The 1,091-nt window shown below is 38.4% G+C and overlaps 1 protein-coding gene across 1 annotated transcript; it reads left to right on the top strand.

Annotated features, from left to right (window-relative positions):
• Positions 1 to 78: 78 nt before the first annotated feature.
• Positions 79 to 756, top strand: LOC106126961 (putative uncharacterized protein DDB_G0290521; the record flags this gene model as incomplete). Its single annotated transcript, XM_013324871.1, has 1 exon — positions 79 to 756. A coding segment is annotated over one exon (678 nt), but the record flags the coding sequence as incomplete, so codon positions are not given.
• Positions 757 to 1,091: the final 335 nt, after the last annotated feature.

Raw genomic sequence — 1,091 nt, 5'->3', positions numbered from 1 at the left:
CTCCACCGATTGATATCCCTAACATAGATTATGGTGATCCTGAAGAAGTAGTAAATGAAAATGAAAGTGGTCATTTAGAAAATAATATACACCACGAAGATAAGGAAACGATTCCTCAAAACGTACCAGAAACAAATACGCCAGAAGTTGATGAAGAAATTCAATTTGCCTCAGAAGATACGACAACTTCTACTACAACAACTACAACTTCAACAACAACAACCACAACAACAACAACTGAACCAACAACTACTACAACATCTACAACGACAACGACAACAACTGAGAAACCGACTGAGAAAACGACGACGACCGAGAAACAAACTGAACCCCCAACACAACCTCCAACGCAACCGCCAACCACAAAACCGCCACCAACACAACCTCCCACACATCCACCAACGCAACCACCGAAAGAGAAATTTCGTACAACCACTGAGAAGCCCACAACGGAGAAACCATTTATTAACAAACCAGAAAAAGATAAGGAAAAAGATGCACAACTCAATAATAAAAAGGATAATCAAACCAAAGATAAACAAAAAGTTGTAGAAGAAAAACCAATCAAGAATTCGAAGAATCAAACCGCAGCGGAGCATTTTATACAATCATCTATATCGGACGTGAGTTCAACAACCAGCTCGTTACTTTCACCCACACCTACCGAAGGTCTCGTAAGTCATGTTCCTGCAGTTATAGAGCCGAGTATTAATGAAGACATCAAATCATCCTCGATCAATTCACAACCGCTGCCACGTAAGTAAAACTGCCATTTTTATACAATACTAGCAGACCAAGACTCCGTCCGCGCGAAATTAAAAAAAACTTAATGAGTAGCCTATGTGTTCTTCCAGACTAAGTTCCACATCAGTGCCAAATTTTATCAAGATCCGTTAAGCCGTTCCGGAAATACCTTCAAAAAAACATCAGACATCAATCCAAACATTCGCATTTATAATATTAGTATGAAAGTATGATGTAAAAGATAAATGATGGTCAGAAAATTAGACCAAATTACGAGTACAGCTTTCTTTGGATCGTTATTTACTTAATACAGTTAATAAATTTCGAGGCATGTGACAAAGCTAGAG

This window comes from Papilio xuthus, unplaced genomic scaffold, assembly GCF_000836235.2.
Source record: "Papilio xuthus unplaced genomic scaffold, Pxut_1.1 DF824897.1, whole genome shotgun sequence".
Lineage (NCBI taxonomy): Eukaryota > Metazoa > Arthropoda > Insecta > Lepidoptera > Papilionidae > Papilio > Papilio xuthus.
This window is presented reverse-complemented; position numbering and strand designations above follow the sequence as displayed.